At 44.8% G+C, this 21,449-nt stretch overlaps 1 protein-coding gene across 2 annotated transcripts; it reads right to left on the bottom strand.

Annotated features, from left to right (window-relative positions):
• Positions 1 to 921: 921 nt before the first annotated feature.
• Positions 922 to 20,639, bottom strand: JOSD1 (Josephin domain containing 1). Of its 2 annotated transcripts, none has more exons than XM_027591952.2 (5): positions 19,998 to 20,639; positions 18,869 to 19,712; positions 3,973 to 4,101; positions 3,673 to 3,867; positions 922 to 3,049 (listed from the first exon to the last, which is right to left on the bottom strand). In XM_027591952.2, the coding sequence occupies exons 2-5, from the start codon at positions 19,051 to 19,053 to the stop codon at positions 2,950 to 2,952; spliced, it is 609 nt and encodes a 202-aa protein (XP_027447753.1). In that variant the 5' UTR covers positions 19,054 to 19,712; positions 19,998 to 20,639; the 3' UTR covers positions 922 to 2,949. The 2 variants fall into 2 exon arrangements, with proteins under 2 accessions (XP_027447753.1, XP_027447755.1); XM_027591954.2 differs by having other exon boundaries at positions 20,071 to 20,639.
• Positions 20,640 to 21,449: the final 810 nt, after the last annotated feature.

The following is a 21,449-nucleotide window of genomic DNA, read 5'->3' as shown; positions in this document are numbered from 1 at the left end:
ACTTGTGATACACATCTCGAAATCACTTCAGACTGCCCCTCACATTTCCTCTCAGCTCAGCTAGCCATCACCATTTAACAGTTTGACCCCTCAGGTGCAAGTTAGTTAAACTTCCAAAAGTGAAAAAGATGTTTATTTCTGGCCAAGAACCTCTTAATAGTAATCTCTGCCCTGAATTCAGACAATCATTTTCAGATCCACCAACAAAGGACTAGGTCCATGTACTTGTACAATCTACAGTGACATAAAAGGATTTGTAGGTGATGACACAGTACTGATTTCTGGTCTAGGGAGGGAAGGGTGGCAAATAGAACTTTTTTGGTTCTTTTAAAAATAATTGCTGAGATGAGCTGATTATGAATCCAAGTACCCTTGTCTTTGAACTTTGCAGTTTTTCATGTAACAAATTTTTATTAGCACTGTGCTGTTAACAGTATTGAGCCTTTTATGTGTATCATATTTATCAGAATACAACTATACAATTTAGGGTGTAGTACTATTCCTATTTTACAGAGGAAACGGTCACAGAAAGGTTAAGTAATCTACCAGACTGCATAGGAAATGCTGGATCTGAATTCAAATCCAGTACGCCCTCTGCTATGTGATCTTGACCTTGTTAACCAGAGAAAAACACTGGTCACCTGTCAGTGCTGGTAAAGAAAACTTGTACTTAAGATTCAGATTCCTCAGATTGTTGAGCCTAGTTTTTGTGAACTGAAAAATGTCTCAGGCTTTTGAACCAAATCCTAGTTAGTGAATATCTTGTCTGGATTTTTGAGGCTTGAGAGGTTTGACCAAAACACAAAATAGGTCTAAAAGATGGTTTATGATGGTAGTGAGTTTTTCTTCTAAAGCACTGTTATACTAAAGTTTACTTTTTTCCCCCTCCACATACGTAATTACAGAATTCAGGCAGACAGGTGAGATTTATGTATGGAGTTTTCCATTTTTAATATTTGGTTAAACAAAATACATCTTTTGTAAACAAACCCAGCACAAGGCCAACAAAAAAAAAAGGAATAAAAGCAAGAAAAACAAAAAGCCTAGGGTTGCCCCTTATTGGGCATCAGGGTCAGGCCTGCCCCCTTCCTTAAAGGAAGTGGGGCTTTTTGCCCTTGGGCATCAGCATGGGTCCCTGTTCCTAAGCACCAAAATTGGATATGAACAGAGAAACCAGCCCTGAAATGTTTAAGCGTCTTTGCATATCCCATTGGCTCATGGACTCCAAGTGCACGGGGACTCCTCTAAAGTGCCATTTGCACAGGCCCAAGCAGATTGGAGAAGAGTGCCCCGTCCTCCCAGAAGATGGCTTACTATCACTGACAGTGCCCATGGACCCAAGGTCCTGCTTGTGACAATCAGGTTGGCTGTAACTTCTGGCTGGTGGTGGTTGGAATGTCATTGTGCAGGGGTAAAGAGCTCCCTGTGGTGCCAAGCAGGTCTGGTGTGGAAAATGGTGCAGAAGAGACTGCAGCCAGTTGCCAAGAGGGTGTGATGCAGTAGCCGCTTGGTGGCCTCTGTTACTCAGCATAAAAAACGGCCTTGTTGGATTGAAGATACATGTGCAGAAAAAGTGCTGGTGTAAACATGCACTCCAGTCACAGTGGGGAGAAAGCCTCAGCTTAATCCTGTTAAGCTTGCTCAGGCTTGACATGCAAGCCCCAGGCTGGCTTTGCTGCTGGAGAGACGTCTGGCCAGTGGGGCAGCTCTCAGACCCGCCAAGACCACCGAACTGTAAGGGGTAGACAGGCCATCCCTGTCTGCCCACCTGTCTTGAGGCAACCACAACCACTTGGGTGACACACAGTGTGGTAGGATACTTCCCCCTCCTTCTCTTTTGTTTTCCAAAGTTACAGGAGAAAAGTGGCCTACAACTATTTAAAGAGGTAGGGGATCGATCAATTCTCGTTGATTTGTAAAGGAAACTAAAGAAAGATGACAAATCCAGGTCCTATAACATAATGCACGTAAACACCCAACTTGAGGGTTCTGATTCTTGTCACTATAGTGACTCCGAGCCTAGGACTTCTACCAATTCTAGCTGCTCTTACTCTCTGAGTAGCTTATCTTCACAATACTTTTCCTCACTCAACTGTTTCTCAAACTAGTGGAATTTGATATCAAAAGCAGACTTAATTGTTTCCTGATTCTGCTGGAGTGTGTCAACCAGAAAAACTGCCCTCTGGCCTATCTTGTGCCCCAGAGCCTCCGAAATCAATGTAGTGAAGTGGCAGGGACAATGCTGGAGTGAGGCCGACAGGCCATCTGTGCCGGCCCCAGTCTGCCTTCTGCCATGTCTTCTTAGGTATCTAGCTCACCCTGTCACACTAGAATATTGCAGGAGTCAACCACCCGGCATGGAATACTAAATGTTTCATTAGAAAACTCCCAAGGATGGCCATAAACCACCCTCAAAATGGGGGTAATGGGTGGCATTAAGGGTTGGAGATGGCATGCTGTACCACTGCTGGGGTTTTGGAGATGGTTTCCTGAGAGGCCCTTATGCTCTGGGTCCGTCAAGCCAGTCACATGGACTGTGCATGTACTATGTCTTCAGACCCACTGGTTGCCAGGAAAGGGGAAGTGGAGGCAGCATCTCCAGGTGAGTCACAGCAGCAGTGTCCTCCAGCAGAGCCTCTGTCAAGTCCTCGTAGGGATGGGGAAAGTAAGATTGGACCCACCTTTCTTCCTCCTCAAAGAAAACAAGGGTCTTCCACAGCTCCGCCCTAAGCACACAGAGCTCCTACCTTCCTGTCCCAGGAATGAGTAACGCTGGGTGGTGGTTCTTGTAACCGTCCACACATCCGTCTGTCCTATTGCACTGTCAAATCGGAGGGGAAACCCAATGAGATGTTTGGGGGAGTGGCAAGGGCAGACCCACTGGATAGGCCACAACACATGACAGAGGACTTGGGGGGCCGAGGGGAGGGAAGGCTGGGTAGAACTGCATTACACGTCAGCCCTCCAACTCTGACGGGCCTCCACCTCTTCTGGCACCACCAGCAGGAGTTCACAGTTCTTTCCTCGCAAGTGATGTTTGAGAAATTTCCTATGGGAACAAAGGGTAGATGAGAGAAAATGAAATGCTGGTAAAACTGCAAACTCCAGCCTCGGGGTCGCATGCTCCCCAGTGACCTCATTATCTATGCCCTTGGCAGTCCTAAAGACACTCTTGGAGGGATCTGTTCTTGCAGGGTTCCACATCTGGCTACCCCTTCAACCTGTCCAGCTCATTGCCAACCTGAATTTTCATTCATCCTCAGTTATGTGAGGAACAGAGCCAGCCCGAAGTAAGGGCCTTGTCATTGTTTAAAAAAAAAAGTTTCTTCTTTGGTCTCAGGGAAATTTAGCTCTTTCTGGTCTAAATGTCTGTCTGCCTTCTGAACTGGCAGCTGTACCATCCCATTTGTCTAAGCATAGAGAATGTTATGATGCCGGTCCTACCAGACCAGAAGGCCAGCATTCTGGCTGTGGGAACTTCTCTACCAAAGGGACTTCACATCCTCAGGGGCCATCAAAGATACAGGTCTTTCAAGTCTGAGACCATGATTCTAAGGGCAGGGAGAGGATCCAAGTCGCTAGGGATTTCGTCTCCTTCGTCAAATAACCAAAGATGGGCTCAACTTCCCCAACGCACCAAAGGAAGGAGCCCGGCCCATTCACAACAGGTACCTGAGCTCGCTCTCGCCTCCAATCCACTCGGGCATCTTCAGTTTGGAGTCGAGGTTGTAATAGGCACCTCCCACCTCTCGAACACAGATCCAGTGCTGCCTTTTGAGAGGCAACTTCAGTGGACCCCAGCACAGGCTGGAGGGCAGATTCATGATGAAGCCCATGACATTCGTGAGAGCAATGGCACTGACATCCCTGCAGAAGAGAAAAGGCATCAACTCCCCAAGGTTCCCAGCAGGAACACCTCCCCACTCGGGCCTGAGTGCCTGTTCTCATCAAGTCAAGCCTGGTTCAGATTACCTGCGCTTGTCCCACCAGACAGCTTCATAGCCTTTGGTTTGAAGTGCCGCCATAATGACGTTCACATCGTAGTTCCCATTTCCTAGCATGCTCTTCTTGTGGGGGGTCACCATGGTGTTTGGAGACAACCTACAAATGTGAAAGGAGGAGGGCTGAGACGTGTGGGCTGTCCAACTCTTCCTGCCCAGCACCCCACAGACACCTTGCACCACTGCCCCCGGAAGCTTCTTTCCCCCATCCAGTACAAGGTAACCACTTTTTACCCAAGTATTTTATAGTTTGGACTCCTACTGCCCTAGGGATTACCACCTCTCTTTTTATGCAAAACATTAATTCCATAGTGGTGGGGCCTACTTGGCTGTCATTCAGAAAGTCAATGGACCCAAACTATGTTCCACAAGAGGTCTCATTTGTGAAACCCTCAGCCTACTTATTTCTGCAGTCTTCTTCCTTGCTGATCTTCCTGCCTTAATATAGCCATTTTTCTTAAACATTACCATTGGTAGTATTTGTTGCTACTCTTGTTTTCTTTTATAGTTTTTAAATTTTTATTTAAATTCAACTAATTAACACATAACATTATTACTGTCAGAGGTAGAGTTCAGTGATTCATCGGTCTTATATAATACCCAGTGTTCATTAAAATCATGTGCCCTCCTTAATGCCCATCACCCAGGTACCCCATCCCCCAACCCCCTCCCCTCCAGCAACCCTCAGTCCACTTCCCATGATCAAGAGTCTCTTATGGTTTGTCTCCCTCTCTGATTTCATCGTTTCATTTTTTCCTCTCTTCCCCTATGATCCTCCCTTTTGTTTCTTAAATCCCACATGAGGGAGATCATATAACTGTCTTTCTCTGATTGACTTATTTTGCTTAGCATAATACCCTCTAGTTCCAACCATGTCATTGCAAATGGCAAGACTTCTTTTTTTTTTGATGGCTGAGTAGTATTCCATGATACACAGAAACCACATCTTCTTTATCCATTCATCTGTTGATAAGACACCTGGGCTCTTTCCATAGTTTGGCTATTGTGGACATTGCTGCTATAAACATTGGGGTGCAGGTACCCCTTCAGATCACTACGTTTGTATCTTTGTGGTAAAAACCCAAGCAGTGCAATTGCTGAGTTGTAGGGTAGCTCTACTTTCAACTTTTTGAGGAATGTCCATACTGTTTTCCAGAGTGGTGGCACCAGCTTGCATTCCCACCAACAGTGTAGGAGGGTTCACCTTTCTCCGCATCCTTGCCAACATCTCTCATTTCCTGACTTGTTAATTTTAGCCATTCTGACTGGTGTGAGGTGGTATCTCATTGAGGTTTTCATTGTATTTCCCTGATGCCGAATGATGTTGAGCATTTTTTCATGTGTCTGTTGGCCACTTGTATGTCTTCTTTGGAGAAATGTCTGTTCATGTTTTCTGCCCATTTCTTGGATTATCTGTTCTTTGGGTGTTGAGTTTGTAAGTTCTTTATAGATTTTGGATACTAGCCCTTTATCTGATAAGACATTTTCTTTTCCCATTCTGTCGGTTGCCTTTTGGTTTTGTCAACTGTTTCCCTTGCTGTGCAAAAAGCTTTTTAACTTGAAGAAGTCCCAATAGTCATTTCTGCCTTTGTCTTCCTTGCCTTTGGAGACGTATCTAGCAAGAAGTTGCTGTGGCCAAGGTCACAGGGTTTGCTGCCTGTGTTCTCCTCTAGGATTTTGAGGGACTCCTGTCTCACATTTAGGTCTTTCATCCATTCTGAGTCTATTTTTGTGTGTGGTGTAAGGAGATGGTCCAGTTTCATTCTTCTGCATGTGGCTGTCCAATTTTCCCAACACCATTTGTTGAAGAGACTTTTTTCCATTGGATATTCTTTCCTGCTTTGTCGAAGATTAGTTGACCATGGAGTTGAGGGTCCATTTCTGGGTTCTCTATTCTGTTCCATTGATCTATGTGTCTTTTTCTGTGCCAGTACCATACTGTCTTGATGATTACAGCTTTGTTATAGAGTTTGAAGTCTGGCGTTGTAAAGCCACCAGCTTTGGTTTTCTTTTTCAACATTCCTTTGGCTATGCGGGGTCTTTTCTGGTTCCATACAAATTTTAGGATTATTTGTTCCAGCTCTGTGAAAAAAGTTGATGGTATTTTGATAGGGATTGCATTGAATGTATAGATGGCTCTAGGTAGCATAGCCATTTTAATATTTGTTCTCCCAATCCATGAGCATGGAACGTTTTTCCATTTCTTTGTGTCTTCCTCAATTTCTTTCATGAGTGTTTATAGTTTTCTGAGTACAGCTCCTTTGCCTATTTGGTTAGGTTTATTCCTAGGTATCTTATGGTTTTGGATGCAGTTGTAAATGGGATCAACTCCTTAATTTCTCTCTTCTGTCTCATTGTTGGTGTATAGAAATGCAACTGATTTCTGTGCACTGATTTTATATCCTGCCACTTTGCTTCATTCCTGTATGAGTTCTAGCAATTTTGGGGTTGAGTCTTTCGGGTTTTCCACACATCATGTCATCTGCAAAGAGTGAGAGTTTGACTTCTTCCCTGTCAATTCAGATGCCTTTTCTTTCTTTTTGTTGTCTGATTGCCAAGGCTAGGATTCTACCACTATGTTGAACAGCAGTGGTGATGGTGGACATCCCCGCTGTGTTCCTGACCTTAGGCGAAAAGCTCTCAGTTTTTCCCCACTGAGAATGATATTTGTTGTGGGTTTTTCATAGATGGCTTTTATGATATTGAGGTATGTACCCTCTATCCCTATACTGTGAAGAGTTTGAATCAAGAAAGGTTGCTGTGCTTTGTCAAATGCTTTTTCTGCATCTATTCAGAGTATCGTATGGTTCTTGTTCTTTCTTTTATTTATGTAGTGTATCACATTGATTTGTGGATGTTGAACCAAACTTGTAGCCCAGGAATAAATCCTACCTGGTCATGGTGACTAATCCTTTTAATTTACTGTTGGATCCTATTGGCTAGTATTTTGGTGAGAATTTTTTGCATCCATGTTCATCAGGGATATTGGTCTGTAATTCTTTTTGGTGGGGTCCTCATCTGGTTTTGGGATCAAGGTAATGCTGGCCTCACAGAAAGAGTTTGGAAGTTTTCCTTCCATTTTGATTTTTTGAAACAGCTTCAGAAGAATAGGTATTTTTTTTTTTAAGATTTTATTTATTTATTTGACAGAGAGAGACACAGCGAGAGAGGGAACATAAGCAGGGGGAGTGGGAAGGGGAGAAGCAGGCTTCCTGCCTAGCAGGGAGCCTGATGTGGGGCTTGATCCCAGGACCCTGAGATCATGACCTGAGGTGAAGGCAGTTGCTCAACCAACTGAGCCACCCAGGCGCCCCCAGAAGAATAGGTATTAATGCTTCTTTAAATGTTTGGTAGAATTCCCCTGGGAAGCCATCTGACCCTGGGCTCTTGTTTGTTGGGAGATTTTGACTACTGCTTCAATTTCCTTGCTGGTTATGGGTCTGTTCAGGTTTTCTACTTCATCCTGGTTCAGTTTTGATACTTTATACATCTCTAGAAATGCATCCATTTCTTCCAGATTGCCTAATTTGTTGGTATATAGTTGCTCATAATATGTTCTTATAATTGTTTGTATTCCTTCAGTGTTAGTTGTGATCTCTCCTTTTTCATTCATGGTTTTATTTGGGTCCTTTCTCTTTTTGATAAGTCTGGCCAGGGGGTTATCAATCTTATTATTTCAGAAAACAAGCTCCTAGTTTTGCTGATCTGTTCCACTGTTCTTTTGGTTTCTATTTCATCGATTTCTGCTCTAATCTTTATTCACTTATCCTGCTGGGTTTAGGCTTTATTTACTGTTCTTTCTCCAATTACTTTAGGTGTAAGGTTAGGTTGTGTCTTTGAGACCTTTCTTGTTTCTTGAGAAAGACTTGTGTTGCTATATACCTCCCTCTTAGGACTGCCTTTGCTGCATCCCAAAGGTTTTGAACAGTTGTGTTTTCATTTTCATTTATTTCCGTGAATTTTTAAAATTCTTTAATTTCCTGGTGGACCCATTTATTCTTTAGTACGATGCTCTTTAGCCTTCATGTATTTGAGTTCTTTCCAAATTTCCTCTTGTGTTTGAGTTTGAGTTTCAAAGCATTGGGGTCCAAAAATATGCAGGGAATGATCCCAATCTTTTGGTACCAGTTGAGACCTGATTTGTGACCCAGTATGTGATCTGCTCTGGAGAATGTTCCACGTACACTCTTGAAGAATGTGTATTCTGTTGTTTTAGGATGGAATGCTCTGAATATACCTGTGAAGTTCATCTGGTCCAGTGTGTCATTCAAAGCCCTTGTTTCCTTGTTGATCTTCTGCTTAGATGATCTCTCTCTTGCAGTGAGTGGAGTGTTAAAGTCCCCGACTATTATTGTATTATTATCAATGTGTTTCTTTAATTTTGTTATTAATTGGTTTATATAATTGGCTGCTCCCATGTTAGGGGCATAAATATTTACAATTGTTAGATCTTCTTGTTGGATAGATCCTTTAAGTAGGATACAGTGTTCTTTCTCATCTCTTATTACAGTCTCTGGTTTAAATCTAATTTGTCTGATATAAGGATTGCCACCCCAGCTTTCTTTTGATGTCCATTAGCATGATAAATGGATTTCTACCCCCTCACTTTCAATCTGGAGTTGTGTGGGTCTAAAATGAGTCTAAGACAGCATATTGATGAGTCTTGCTTTTTTATCCAATCTGATATCCTTTGTCTTTTGATTGGAGCATTTAGCCCATTTATATTCAGAGTAACTACTGAAAGATGAATTTTGTGTGGTTGTATTACCTGTAAAGTCACTGTTTCTGTATTATTGCCTCTGTTCCTTTCTGGTCTATGTTACCTTTGGGCTCTCCCTTCACTTAAGGGATCCCCTTTAATATTTCCTGCAGGGCTGGTTTAGTGATCACAAATTCCTTTAGTTTCTGTTTGTCCTGAAAGCTTTTTATCTCTCCTTCTATTTGAATGATAGCCATTCTATTTTGAATGAATGGAGTAAGTATTCTTGGCTGCATATTTAGCACCCTGAATATATCATGACAGTCCTTTCAGGCCTGCCAGGTCTCTGAAGATAGGTCTGCTGCCAGGCTATGTTTCTACTCTTTTAGGTTACAGACCTCTTGTCCCGAGCTTTCAGGATTTTCTCTTTGTCTCTGAGATTTGCAAGTTTCACTATTATATGTCAGGGTGTTGACCTATTTTTATTGATTTTGAGAGGGGTTCTCTGTGCCTCCTGGACTTGAATGCCTGTTTCCTTCCCCAGATTAGGGAAGTTCTCCAGTATAATTTTCTCCGATATACTTTCTGCTCCCCCCTTTCCTCTTCTTCTGGGATCCCAATTATTCTAATATTGTTTCACTTTATGGTATCACTTATGTCTCGAATTCTACCCTCGTGATCCAGTAGTTATGGTTTTTTTTTAGCTTCTTTATTCTCCATCATTTTGTCTTGTATATCACTAATTCTCTCTTCTGCCTCATTTATCCTAGCAGTTAGAGCCTCCATATTTGATTGCATCTCATTAATAGCATTTTGATTTTGACTTGATTAGAGTTCTTTTATTTCTCCAGAAAGGGGTTCTGTAATATCTTCTATGCTTTTTTCAAGCCCAGCTAGTATCTTTATAATCGTTGTTCTAACTCTAGTTCCCACATCTTACTTATATCCATACTGATTAGGTCCCTGGCAGATGGTACTGCCTCTTGTTCTCTTTTTTGAGATGAGTTTTTCTGTCTTTGTCATTCTGTCTAGAGAAGAAAAGATGAATGAGAGAACAAAATACTAAAATGGCAACAATGACAGCAGAGAAATATACACTAAACAAATCAGAAGAGACTAAAAACCAAAAAAAAAAATAATAAAATAAAAAAGAGATAGAATATAATCATACAGGTGAACTGAACAGAGCAATACACAGGATCCTGTGTGTATTTTGGTCTGTTAGAAAACTAGATCCCAAAATTGTAAAAAAAAAAAAAACAACATATATGTACAATATGTATAAAAATAAAGTTAAATATAATGAAAGAATAAAATATAACCATAAAAATGAAAATTAAAGAAAAGAAAAAAAAGGAATATAAACAGACAGGTGAACAGAACAGAGCAATATATTATGTCCTGAGTATATTTTGGTCAGTTTGTTGGAAAAACTACATCTCAAAATTGTAAAGAAAAAAAAAAAATATATATATATAATTAAATACATTGAAAAGATGGAATGCAACTGTAAAGATCAAAATTTAAAAAGCCTAAGCAAAAGAAGAAAAAAAAGAACATGATCAGATAGGTTAAGAGAACAGAGCCATACACTAGATTCTGGGTGCAATTTGGTCTGTTTGTTAGAAGAAACTGTATCCCAAAATTGTAAAGAACGAAAAACATATATATACAAAAATAAAATTAAATACAATAAAAGGATAGAATGTAACTCTAAAAATGATAGTGAAAAAAGATTAAAAAAGATTTTATAAAAGAGTTGATAAAATAAGAAATTGGTTGAAAAAGGAAAGGGAAAAAATATTAAAATTGAAAGACTAAACAATCATGAGAAAAACCCATGAATTCTATATACTATTTTCCCCTAGCACTGGAGTTTTGCAGTTCAGTGTGATCAGTAAACTTGGTCTTAGCCAGATGTTCTTGCTGATTTTCTCGGGGAGGGGCCGGTTGCACTGATTCTCAGGTGTCTACCCCCCCCCCCCCCCCCCCCCGCAGAACTGCACCACCCTTGCCTGGGGCCAGGCTAAGCGGCTCTGAATTGCTCTTTTATTCCCTGAAGGCTTTCCACGTGGCTTTAGAGGATGAGAATGAAATTGGTGGCCTCCCAATCTTCAGCCCCAGCTGAGAGCTCGGGGCCTCACTCCTCAGTGAGCCCTCAGAGAAAAGCAATCACTCCTGTCTCCCTGGTCTCTGTCTGCACTGCATGCTCACCCAGTCTGTGACCAGACATTTCTGTCTCAGGTACACAACCCGTTTTGAGTCTCTAAACCCTGCAGACTCCTGCAGTGCGCACCTGCACCGCTCCTCCCCCAGGGGAGGGAGGAGGGTCTCGCTGAGGTTCTGTTGCTTGCTGGGCCCCTGCTCAAAGAGCGGTCAGCCAACTGTACTGTGGTTCATGGTATATGGCAACCCCAGGCTGAGAGTCCACTCCGAGCTTGCTGACTGCAGCCACGGTGCATGGTTTATGGCATCCCTGAGCTAAGAGTCCCTGGGCTCGCTGATTGCAGCCAGCTTCCCCGCTCCAATGTCTGGGAGCTCTGCCATACTCAGACACTCCCGGTCTTCCTGTGACCCCTCAGATCCTGAGACCACACTGTTCCACCTAGGATTCTACCTCGCCTTGCCACCTGAGCACCCTTCAGGCAGGGACATCCCTCATCGGAGCAGACTTCTCAAAGTTCTGATTCTGTGCTCTGCTGCTCACTTTCCCGGGCCGGCTTACAGAGGCTCCCACCCCTTGCAGTTTATCTTCTGATATATCACCTCGGATTCACTTCTCCGCACCTCCCAACTTGCAGAACATGGTCGCTTTTCTATTTGTAGAGTTGCAGCTACTCTTTTCTTAGATCTTCAGTTAAGTTTGCAGGTGTTCAGAATCATTTGATAGCTATCTAACTGAATTCCTGGGACCAGACGAAACTCAGGTCTCCTACTCCTCCACCATCTTGGACTCTACTCTCTCCTTTTTTCTTTTCCTTTTACAGTTGAAATGCTTTCTATTTAACGCTTGCACACTTGGTAATCATTAATCATTAAATACTCCAAGGCATACAGACGCTCAGACGGGTAACATAAATGTATGAACCTGGGGCCAAATGTAAAGCAATAAGAAGTAGTAAGGCCTACATTGAACTGGAATGCATGAGCCACCTAAAGTATTTCAAATATACGTGTGTGTGTAAAATAATTGAATAAAAAATAAAAAAATTAAAACACAATGAATCAACTGAAAAAAATGAATGTGCCAAACAAACTTGCCCACCGAGCTTTAAGTCATTTTTGGCCAGGCCTTATTAGCTACTCCTTCATCCAAGGCAAGGACAGCAGCTCTAAAGGCGTTTCCAGTCCTACGATTTTGCTTTCACAGGCTTGTCAGGCCAGGACCTGAGGAAAGGCCATCTTGAAGGAAGGGGTAGATTACTTCCACCTTGTTGTGAAGGGGAAGAAGGGAAATGGGGTGAGTTTCTCAGGAATAAAATCGGAGGGCAGATGTCCGGGAGGCTGCTAAGGGCCATCTCTAGAAGAGAATCATGACTTTAGGTCAACTCCAAACACTCAAGAAATCTTACAAAAAGTTGTTTTTGTTTTTTTTTAAACTTCTCTGTACACAGCAACTATACTAATATTTTTTGAACATAAAACATTCCTTCCACTACTTAAACCCTCCAATGGCTTCCAAAGCACTTAAATACAGTCTAAATTACTTCCTCTCCCTGCAAAGCCCTCAGAACACTGCTGACCTCATCCCTACTTCTTTTAACACACACACCTGCTCCCTACTACTTAAACACACAAAACTCCTTCTCACCCGAAGGCCTTTGCACACACTGTTTCAGCCATCTGTAAAGTTGGCTGAAACTTGGTTTGCTCCTTATTATTTGGGTCTCAAGTGTTAGTGCCTTAGAGGCCTTTTCTGAGCACCCAATCTTCAGTCTCTTCCAGGCACCAGCTCTTACTCCACCTGCTTTAATTACAGCCCTTGTTACAACCAGCCATGTCTGTTTTCCACACTAGAATGACAGCAGGGGCCTTCTCTATCCTGTTAGGACTACATCACCAGGACCCAAAGAGTGCCTGGCACATGACAGGTGCTCCAGAAATATTTACTGACATGTTTGCCATGTTTATTTTGCTACCCTATCTCTTTCTTTGTAAACATTGGTGGCAGACCCTTAAAAAGAGGTTGTGTGCTTGTCCCCAGAGCTGGCAAAGAAGGGGATCAGAGGACACAAAACTTCACTCTGCCACCAAATTGCATTTTATTGTAACAATAACTACCATTTATTGAAAAATTCCATGCCACACTCAATGCAAGATGCTTTTATGTGTATCTCATTTAATTTCCACAATAAACCTATGAAGCTATAAATTGTTTCCATTTTACAGGCTTAAAAAACTGAAGTTTGGTGATTTAAAATGGTGACTTGCCTGTGATCACTTATCTCACAAATGACAGAACTAGGATTCATACTCAGGTTTGTCTGACTCCAATGTTGTGCTTACTCGTCTTATGGTGAGGACCCAAGAACCAGAATGGGTGATGGTAGTTGGGTGAGAAGAGGAAAGGCCAGTGGAATCCCTGGGGCCTGGACCTAAAATACAGCTTCAAAGGACAAAGGCTCTCAGTGGGCTCTTGTATTAAATAAGAAAGTATATGAAAGCAAGCCTAGCTCAAGGTGTATCAAGTTCCTTCCCCTTCACCAACTTTTCAATAGCTTCTCCGTACTTTCAGGGAAGTCTCTAGGAGATGCATGAAGACTGCAACAAAGAAACTTCTGGGTCTTCTACCTTGTTCACTATTTAACTCCTTACCAAGCTCAAAACTTGGAGCCGCGCAGGGCACCTGGGTGGCTCAGTCAGTTAAGCATCTGCCTTCGGCTCAGGTCATGATCCCGGGGTCCTGGGATCGAGCCCCACATCAGGCTCCCTGCTCGGTGGGAAGCCTGCTTCTCCCTCTCCCACTCCCCCTGCTTGTGTTCCCTCTCTCACTGTGTTGCTGTCTGTCAAATAAATAAATAAAATCTTAAAAAAAAAAACAACAAAAAACTTGGAGCCTCGCTTTCCTGAGTGTGTTCCCAGATGATCACAGAAGGTGTTCAACACATTAATGGCTGAATAAATCGAATAAAAGGGTTTCCTGCGGGAATTTGTGGAGCCCCTAATATGCTAATATTCACCTCGAGTCTTGAGGAGACGGTAGATTTCAGATCCCAAACATATACAACCAAACCTTTTTTTGAGGTGCACCTTACAGGAGTGTTCCCAGGGTCTCCTCTCCATGTCCCACAGCTTCTATCTCAGGCTCCAACCCTCTCCCGTCTGTTCCCATTTGCTCTCCCCTAGCTGGAGCTTCCTTGCCCCATATCTGGGCTTTTGAAACAGGTTGCTAAAGTGATCTCCTTGGGGCGCCTGGGTGGCTCAGTCATTCAGCGTCTGCCTTCAGCTCAGGTCATGATCTCAGGGTCCTGGGATCGAGCCCCGCATCGGGCTTCCTGCTAGGCGGGAAGCCTGCTTCTCCCTCTCCCACTCCCCCTGCTTGTTCCCTCTCTCGCTCTCTGTCAAATAAATAAAATCTTTAAAAAATAAATAAAATAAAGTGATCTTGTTCCCAAACTCCCCTTCCACCAAGTCACCTAAATGTTCCTGCCACATTCACCAAGTTATCATTTCACTCTCTCATGTAAGAACTGCCACTGGAGCCAACTGCCCACTGGCTAACTTCAACCCTCCTGGCCCTACTGAGCCTGCCGTTCCCCTCTCCTTGGGCTTTTAGTGCACTTCATTTTTTTTTAAATTTTTTTATTGTTATGTTAATCACCATATATTACATCATTAGTTTTTGGTTTCATTTTTTTTTTTAAGATTTTATTTATTCATTTGACAGAGAGAGACACAGCGAGAGAGGGAACACAAGCAGGGGGAATGGGAGAGGGAGAAGCAGGCTTCCCGTGGAGCAGGGAGCCTGATGTGGGGCTCGATCCCAGGACCCTGGGACCATGACCTGAGCCGAAGGCAGACGCTTAACGACTGAGCCACCCAGGCGCCCCTTTTAGTGCACTTCAGACACCACGACCATGTGGCCTCTATTCTTTCATCCTGTTTCCTGTTCCAAGCCAAATCCTAAAGCTTCTTCAAGGTCAATGTCACATCCTACTTCTTCCATGGAATCTTTCCTGGCTTCTGCGTAGAAAATACAGGGAGATGGGGAGGACCACACAGTATCCTAGCAAGCAGCACCAATACTAACTGTGTGATTTAATCTCCGTGCCTGTTGGCTTATCTGCAACAATGGGAATAATCCCCATCTTACAAGACCATTGAAGAATGCATTATCTTTTTTTTAAAGATTTTTTTATTTATTTGAGAGAGAGAATGAAAGAGAGAGAGAGCGCGTGTGCATGGCAGGGGGAGGGTCAGAGGGAGAAGAAGACCCCCCCGCCAAGCAGGGAGCCCGATGCGGGACTCGATCCCGGGACTCCAGGATCATGACCTGAGCCGAAGGCAGTCACTTAACCAACTGAACCACCCAGGCGCCCAAGAATTCCATTATCTTATACGTGTCCAACCAAATAGCAAATTCCCGAAGCACAGGGGATGGCTCTTCAACTCTGCAGCCCTCACGGCAAAGCAGTGGCAACTGAGTAAACACGGGCTGGCCTAGATGATATCACTACAGGGAATGCAGAGAATGGCCTCCATCTCATTCCTAGAGTGGTCATTTGAATAAGTGGGGTCTGCCCAGTGGGCCATTATACCAGTACTTGTTTCTATTTAACCATAACCAGGTGCCCACTGTGTTAGCTACCCTTACGAGCTTTATCTCTTAATCCTTCCAACAGTCTTAAGACAGAACTTAATCCCACAGTGTTAATAAGGAAGCTGAGATGCAGCGTGGCTACAGTGACTTGCACAGCCCTGTGCAGCTGGCGAGGGCTACGGAGCTAGGATCCAACCCCTACACCTAATACACTCAACGGTCTCCCGGACAGTTTGACACACGCGTCCCAATGAACTCCGTGGCATCCTGTTCTGTGATTCTTTTCTTGAGACTCCTTGGCAAACTCCTGTTCAGGATGGTCTTCATGATTTGGATAGAAGGTCTGGACTAGAAAGCAAGCCTCTCACTTCTGTTGTCACAGCCACAGGTTAGAGCCATGGGATTTGAAGTGATGATCTCCAAGTGAGAAAATGGGCTCTAGCCAGGTCTCACTAATGCCTATGCCCTCAGGTGAGTTCCTGATCCTCCCTTGTGGTTATTCCTGTGTCCGGCTACGATGAGGATTTCAGATTTTAACAAAAAGGAGATGTGGAGACATTCACCAAGATTCCTTTTCTCAGGGCGCCTGGGTGGCTCAGTTGTTAAGCATCTGCCTTTGGCTCAGGTCATGATCCCGGGGTCCTGGGATCGAGCCCCACGTCGGGCTCCCTGCTCAGTGGAAAGCCTGTTTCTCCCTCTCCCACTCCCCCTACTTGTGTTCCCTCTCTCGCTATATCTCTCTGTCAAATAAATAAATAAAATCTTAAAAAAAAAAAAGATTCCTTTTCTCTCCTAATTATTATTTTCCTTTTTATCAGATCTGAAGAAATGTGACCTTAGAAAATATGTCTCAGAACTTGATGATGGATCTTTAAATTATTAAATATATAAAGCACAGATCACAGGGCCAGGCACATCAATGTACTCTTTAAGTATTGGCAATGATGATGATGTGTTTGCCTGGCCCTTGGACAAAATGATTTCAATCTCTAGAGGTTAACTCTCTATACTTAGCAATTTACCAACACCACACCTTTAAATGTGGCTCCTTTCACTTGCTCAGGGACCTTTTAATGGGGAGGGTTAGACTTCTCTTGGTAGAAGAATGCTGGTTGTTCACCAATATCTAAAATTCTTTGTCCCGTCCAGCTTGCATTAGAGTTTTTGAATGGTACCAACCTAGTTTTCATCTATTTAGATTTTAACAGCTACTTTTTTTTTTTTGCAGGGGGTGAGGTGCACACCCAGCTGCAAGAACATTTAATCACTGAACAATTGAGATGAGTCTGGTGAAAATGGTTTGAAACTGAGAATTTTCCAAACAACTCAGCAAAGCTGCTACTACATCATTTGACTTCTAAATCCTTCCTTTTTCAAAGCACAGGCTCATATATGATGAGATGTACAGGATCAGATATCCACATCTGTATATGTGCACGATGACAGCTGCCAAGTTTCCGAGCTTTTCTCTAATTTCACACACATGTTGAAAACAGATCCTTTTCAAACCAGTGACCTCTTCTGCCATCACTGTGGTTCTTAGCACTATGTTCAAATCCTGGACTGAGACTCTGCCACCTTGACTCCTCTATTCCCTATCCCCATGCTGCTGGGCCACTGGCTTTAGTTTTTTCTTAGTTCCTACTCATTTCTGTTCCAAACATGAGTCATCTCATATCCACAACTACTGAAACTCCACCCTGCTTTTGTATTTCTCCTTTTTTATCTGGCTAAAATTCAACTGCTAGGATGAACTTCCTCTCAACAAAGAGCATTCATCAAAATTTTTCTCCCATTTCTCCCATTCATCAGCCCCATCTTCAAAAGAGCATAAAACTTTGTATCTGGGAATTTAAAATTATCTAGTTTAACCTGCCAACATTACTATTCTTTCCATTAAGATCCAAACAGATCATCTTTTCCCTTTCAAACGGTTCTAAATTCCAGGGTTCTAACTTCACCTAAGTTTATTCTCAAGGTCTGGTCAATGTAGAGCCTGGGATGTACTTAGCGGCTGAGTCCTGTTCAACTTTTCTCTACAGTGCCTAGCAGTGCTTGGCACACAGCAGGCCGCTAGTAAATGTTTATAAAATTCCCTCTTCTCCTCACCTCTTCTCCCTTTTCTTTGATCCCTTTCATGCTTCTTTGTTTCTATCCACATTGAATCTTTCCATACAAAATGCCCTACATAGAATTCTGCCTCTGGAGTGGAAGCTGAGTATATTTGCTATTGCTATTACTTTGAGATGGATCTTTACCTTGTGCTGGTAGGAAACTGGGGAGCGTAGTACAAATTTTCTAGAGCTTTAGTAGCCAGGAATAGAACTCTGGTTCCATGTTGAGTGTTTAGCAAATATTTAGCATTCTTTCATTCAAGGAAAACACAACTAACTGAAAGAGTTATCCGCAAACAGCAATTATCCACAAACAGCTTATAATCACAGTCCGTATCTTTAGACCCAGGCCCAACTTACTAGCAGGGTGAACGGGTTCGGATCATACCATTGCTCTGACACGCCTTTTCCAATACTCAGGAAGTAGCAGAGCAGAGGAGTTGCTGTGTCCATCCAGACACTAGAGAACCAACTCTCAAACCCTCTGATAAAAAGAATTTTAGAACATCAAAGTAGAGAGAGAAAAGCCTGAACTTCTATCAACCTGTCAGGCAGCACTTAGCAAAGTGGGTATAAAAGGCCATCGAGAATGAAGCAGAACGGGGAAGAGATCTAGAGTCAGCTTCAAATCACAGCTTTGCTATTCAGAAGCTATTTGGGCAAACTACCTGACCTTTCCGCCTGTTGCTCTATCAGTAAAAGAGAAACAGTAAAATAACTGCTGGGGAGGGCTATACAAAGCAATTTATGAAAAGCACCACGGCCAGCACATGGCTGCATACACAAACTGAGCACTGTGTATAGCTGAGCACCTTCCTTATAAGACCCACAGCATTCCACCTCTGAGGAGAGGTGACTTAGTGTGTACAGCTCCCGTCCCCCTTCGGGACTGTAACCGCTCGGGGGCAGGACTTGAGAGGCATTACAACATAGCGATCAACCGCACAGATACAAACCTGAATTCAAACTCGGCTCCATCTCTTGTCATGTTACCTCAGGCAAATTACTGAACTTCTCTGAGCCCTGCCTATGTCCGTAAAATGGAAATAACACACATTCCATGGGATTGTTGAGGGGATCACACAACTGAGGCTTTTAGCACTGTGCCTTGTCGATATAGTAAGTGCTCAATCAACGAGGCTGATTATTTTTCCCATCTGTGTCCCTTATAACTGCTAACATCTAGCTAATAATACCTGTTGGTTTGAAGGTTTATGTAGCTGAGACACTGCCCCACCCACAGAAATTCATAAATAGCAAACAGTGTAAAAATGCCAAGGAGAAGGTCCCCTACCTCTGGAAAATCTCTTGCAGCGTTTCCCGGGTGAAAGCATTGCTGTCCTGGAAGACGTTATTGAGGGCATGCAGGGCACAAAGCTCCCTGCGCTGTTTCTCATGGTAGATTTGTGGGGGTGCTGCCTGAGGCAGCTCCAAAGATTCAGATTTGGCCTTGTCTCCTTTCCATGGCACGCAACTCATGTTTTCGTTTTAGGTTCCAGAGAGGGCTAAAAACACCCCACCCTTCCCTCCAGAGGAAGAATGTAAGCTTCTCAGTCTTTTCAGGATTCCTGAGGTCCACCTTATTTTCTGGTCTCCATGATTTATGCTTTGTCACGGGGAGAAAGGTTGGAATCAAAAGGAAAAAAAAAATCCACCTCCATCAACAGAAATACCACTTTTGGATTAGTGTATTTCGCCACTACTGTCAAAGTGCAGATTTTTTTAAAAAAATCATAGACGATCTAAGACCTTGTTTCCCTTCTCCCACCCTCCCCTCCAAAAAAAAAAAAAACCCAACAAAAAACAAAAAACCCACGATTTTCTTGCCGTATTTTCCTGTCTGCAAATGCCAACCAGACCTCAACGCAGGAGGACCGAACGGAATTGGTCACATCGCTCCTTTTCTTCCATTTCTTTCAAACCGCAACGCCACTGACTCAGGAGACAAGGCCTAGGTGGTGGGTAAAATGCAAAATTCGAGCCGCTAGCGAGGGCCGGCCACCGTGGGATCGCGGGCCGAGCCGGGGCCTCGGGGGCTGCTCTCCATCCCCTCTGGTGCGGTGGGGCCCCGCAGGGCACGGGCCGAGGCGGGGGCGGCTCCCTCGGAACGCGCGGACTTTCACCCTCTCGCCGCGGCCCTGCGGAGGAAACAACCCCGGTCAGCTCCCGCGGTCAAGCGGACCGCCGCGAAGAACCAGGCTGGCGGAGGCGGGGGGGGGGGGGGGGGGGGGGGGCGGGGGCGGGCCCGGCCCCAGCCCGAGGGAAGGTCCTGCGCAGCGACTGGCAGGCCCGCGAGGGGTGGGGTCGGGCCCACCCGGCTCGCCTCACCGCCCACACCCCAACCTCCCCGCCCATCACGTGAGTGCAAGCCGACACGCCCTCCCGCCGCTGCCCCCACCCACGCCGCGGGTCAACCCCCTCACCGCTGCAGGCCACCACCTGGCGCTGCGGGCCGCCACCTGGGCCGCGCTCCGGCGGGCGGGCAAGCGCGCGCACCTGAGCCCGACGTCAGCCGCCCTCGCCGGGCGCGTGCTCCGGAAACGCCTTCTTGCGCCGTCCCCGCTCCCGCCCGCCGCGGCGTCACGTATGACGTCAGCCTGTCGTCAGGCGGCGCCGGCTTTAAGGCCCGGGCTGCCAGCCGTCGGTTGAGTGGGTGTGGGTGGCCTTGAGGCGAGGCGGCTGGGGGTTGTGTGCCGTGAGCCGTAGAGCGTGGCGGCGGCAGCCGGAGCTCATGCCCGACTCCTGGGTTCGGTTCTTTCCGGGGCTGGGTAGGGCGGGGCGGCCGGCGGGAGTCTCGCCTCGACGCCCGCCGCTCCCCACCCCTCCCTGGGCATCGGCGCCGTTCCGGGGCGGCGACCCGGCCTGCGGCTGCACTTCGCCTTCTTCCCCTCCCTTTTCCCTCTGTGGGCGGGCTTCTCGAGCGGAGTGCTTTCGAGAACCTGGACAAGCTACTCCTTCGTTGACCGTTTTCTGTCTGTGTGGCGCGCTGTTCACCAGGTGACCTGATGCGGCCGGGAGTAAATTGTCTTGGTTAGTGGGCCCGGCCGCTTCGCACTTCCCTGGGAGCGCTGAGGGTAAGTGCCTCAGATTTCAAGCGGAATGGAGAGTCCCGTTTCAGGGCTGTCGAATTCTGTGCACTACACACTGACCACTGGCCTCTTGCCCTCGGGCTTCCACCTGGTCTCACGGTGGCTGACACAGAACTACTCCCTGGATATTTTCAAGGTGTTTCGAGTGTCAGGAAGGTAAACACCCAGTTCCGTGTAGACGTTTTTCCCTTTACCTCTAGGTCGTGTGGAAAGCATTATCTACCCTAGCTGCCCTTTGGGATTTCTGTGCAGAGAATTGAAAAAACAGGTTACACAATTCAGGCATTTCTTTAACCCTGCTATACAACACGACTCTCCTAACACCAGGACACTCACCACAGTTACCACTTAACACACACCTGAGTGCTTACCGTATGGTTGGGAGTCCTGCCCTAATCCAGACAACTTTTGACTTACCTTAAATTTTTGTAATTTGTAAGCCACCTAAGGGTTGCAGTTATATTTTCATAACATTAGGCTTGCAACACAGGCTTGTAAGACAGGCTTACAAGCACTGTTCATTTATTTATAGCTAACTATGCAGCTTTTTTTTTTTTTAAGAGGCGACAACTGAATCTCAGAGTTAATTGTTTCAGGTCACACAGTTAGTAAGCAGTGGACCCGGAATTGGAACCTGAACTCTAGAACGTCTTCAGAAAGAGGATGTAAAAATGGGTAGGCAGTTCCCTTCCCAAAATGTACTTTTAAAATTCTCTGTTCAAGAAGCATCTACTCTTGAGAGTGTTTTTTTATGGGCAAGCCCTATAGTGAGAAGGACATGTTTTT

The sequence above is a fragment of the Zalophus californianus genome, chromosome 9, assembly GCF_009762305.2.
Source record: "Zalophus californianus isolate mZalCal1 chromosome 9, mZalCal1.pri.v2, whole genome shotgun sequence".
In the NCBI taxonomy this organism is placed as follows: domain Eukaryota; kingdom Metazoa; phylum Chordata; class Mammalia; order Carnivora; family Otariidae; genus Zalophus; species Zalophus californianus.
This window is presented reverse-complemented; position numbering and strand designations above follow the sequence as displayed.